The 1963-nt window shown below is 52.0% G+C and overlaps 1 protein-coding gene across 1 annotated transcript; it reads right to left on the bottom strand.

Moving 5' to 3' along the window:
- Positions 1-1242: 1242 nt before the first annotated feature.
- Positions 1243-1827, bottom strand: LOC119312350 (dehydration-responsive element-binding protein 2A-like). The gene has a single exon (XM_037588076.1). The coding sequence runs from the start codon at positions 1825-1827 to the stop codon at positions 1243-1245; it is 585 nt and encodes a 194-aa protein (XP_037443973.1).
- Between the last annotated feature and the right edge of the window lie 136 nt (positions 1828-1963).

Below are 1963 nucleotides of genomic sequence, written 5' to 3'. Positions count from 1 at the left end.
TAGGGAGAGGAGGCTGGAGGCGCCCCAAAATATCTGCCTGCCAGCCCTTTTTCTGACTTGGCCGGCCCGCAACGCGTGCGCGCCGCGGCCTCTGTGCGTGACGGTGGTGCGGCTGGTGTCCGGGCTGGATTCCTCCCTCCGGCCGCGTCATGGGCCCCTCCTCTCCCGCGAGACGTGTGCCGCTCGACTTTGCAACTTCGCAGTGCGTGTGTTCGTTTTTTTTTTTTTTGGCTATGGACCTTTTCTTTTTTTGCGTTGATGAGAAAGGGGTTCCGTGCAAGGTTTGGAAAAGAAAATTCCAGGGAATAAAAATATCAGTTCTCGTATGAATTTGCGAACCAACTTTTTTGGATGATTAAAGGGACTGTGGTATACCTGTCCCACCAGAGTTCAAATCTTGGTGCTCATATTTATTTTTGAATTTATTTTAGGATTTCCGGCAATGCGATCTTATGATGATATGTCGGCTCAGTCTTTCGAAGGTGCTCATAGGGGTAGGGTGGCGTGTGTGCGTTCATAGGGATGAATGTATGCGCGTGTATATGAGCGCTTGTGTGTTAAAAAATGTTTTTTTTGCTAATGCTTGCTCTCTTTTTCGTTGGCGTGGGCACATGTGTTTCTTTCTTCGTGGCCGTCCAAAGGCATCGCTTCTGAATTGGAATGGCATCTCACCTACATGCTCATCTTGTTCCCAAGGGCTGCGTATATCTGACTCTTATGTGTTGGTTATCAACTACAAATTGCATTTGTCTTGCTCTGGATATGGCGACGTGCCGATACGCCAAGCTAGATGATTTGTGTTTTTTTGTTGTGAGTGTTTGAACCTAAAAAATATATTATTTTACAGTTTACATCAAAGCTGTTGATAATACTGGTTTTGCAAGCAATTTCAAGCGGTGTTCCGCCTTGTTAAGCGTTTCACGTCCTAACTTGGCATCTACACGTCACGCTAGTTAGTTTTTTTTTTTTTTTGCGGTCAGAGCATCTCCAATAGATGGTTCAAAATTTGGCGGTCCAAAACCGAAGATGTAAAATTTGGACCGCCAAAAAATGCGTGGAGCTCCGAAAAAACTCAACTCCAACATATGGTCCAAAAGAGCAACTTCAATAGATGGTCCAAAATGAAAATGTAAATTTCTTAAAACGACAAACTACCAGTCCATTCAACATAGTTTAAACATCAAATTCAACATAGTTTCATACATGAACTTCAACTACTACTTATTCAAACTACTAGATAAACTACTCCTCATCGTCGGAGTTGCGGAACTGCTCCCAGAACTCGTCCTTCTCCACGTCGTCGCACCCCTCCTCCTCCTCCTCCTCCTCCTCCTCCTCCTCCTCCTCCTCCGAGAAGTCTGCCCAGTCCTCCTCGGAAGAGGACTCGATGGGGATCACCGTCGAGGGACCGGCCTCGTCCTCCTTCTTCTTTTGCTCCGCCTCACGCTTCCAGTAGTGCTCCAGCTCGGCCTGGACGTACTCCGGATGCTCCCGAGCAAACCTTGCCATCGCCTCCTCGTCGGTCTCGCCGGCATTGACGACAACCGACGGCTTCTTCGTCGTGATCTCCTTCATCTTGATGCCCTGCGGCACAAGCATCTCCGCTTCCACCCGACTCTCGATCTCTGGGAAGTTGAGGTGCTCCCGAGGCCTCCCGGCACGCCACACCGTCACGTCGTAGGCACGCGCGGCCTCATGGGCGGAGGGGTACGTGCCGACCCACCAACGCCTCCCGGCATCGGAGAACTCCACTCCCCAGTTACCGGAGGGCTTCTGCTTCACGCCGAAGAAGCCCGACTTGCCCTTCGGCGTCTTCTTCGGCGCCATCGAAGAGCGGTGAGAGCGGTGGAGCAGCGACGGCGGCCGGACGGAGCGGTGGCGGACGGAGCCGGGCGGGCGAAGCTGCGGGGCGGTGGCGGATGGAGCCGAGCGGGGTGGAGCTGCGGGGCGGTGGCGGACGGAG

This window comes from Triticum dicoccoides, chromosome 5B (genome assembly GCF_002162155.2).
Source record: "Triticum dicoccoides isolate Atlit2015 ecotype Zavitan chromosome 5B, WEW_v2.0, whole genome shotgun sequence".
Classification (NCBI taxonomy): Eukaryota; Viridiplantae; Streptophyta; class Magnoliopsida; order Poales; family Poaceae; genus Triticum; species Triticum dicoccoides.
This window is presented reverse-complemented; position numbering and strand designations above follow the sequence as displayed.

What these genes read in the sequence shown, in the direction of transcription:
- LOC119312350 (XM_037588076.1), bottom strand. Translation starts at nt 1,827, where the DNA reads ATGGCGCCGAAGAAGACGCCGAAGGGCAAGTCGGGCTTCTTCGGCGTG.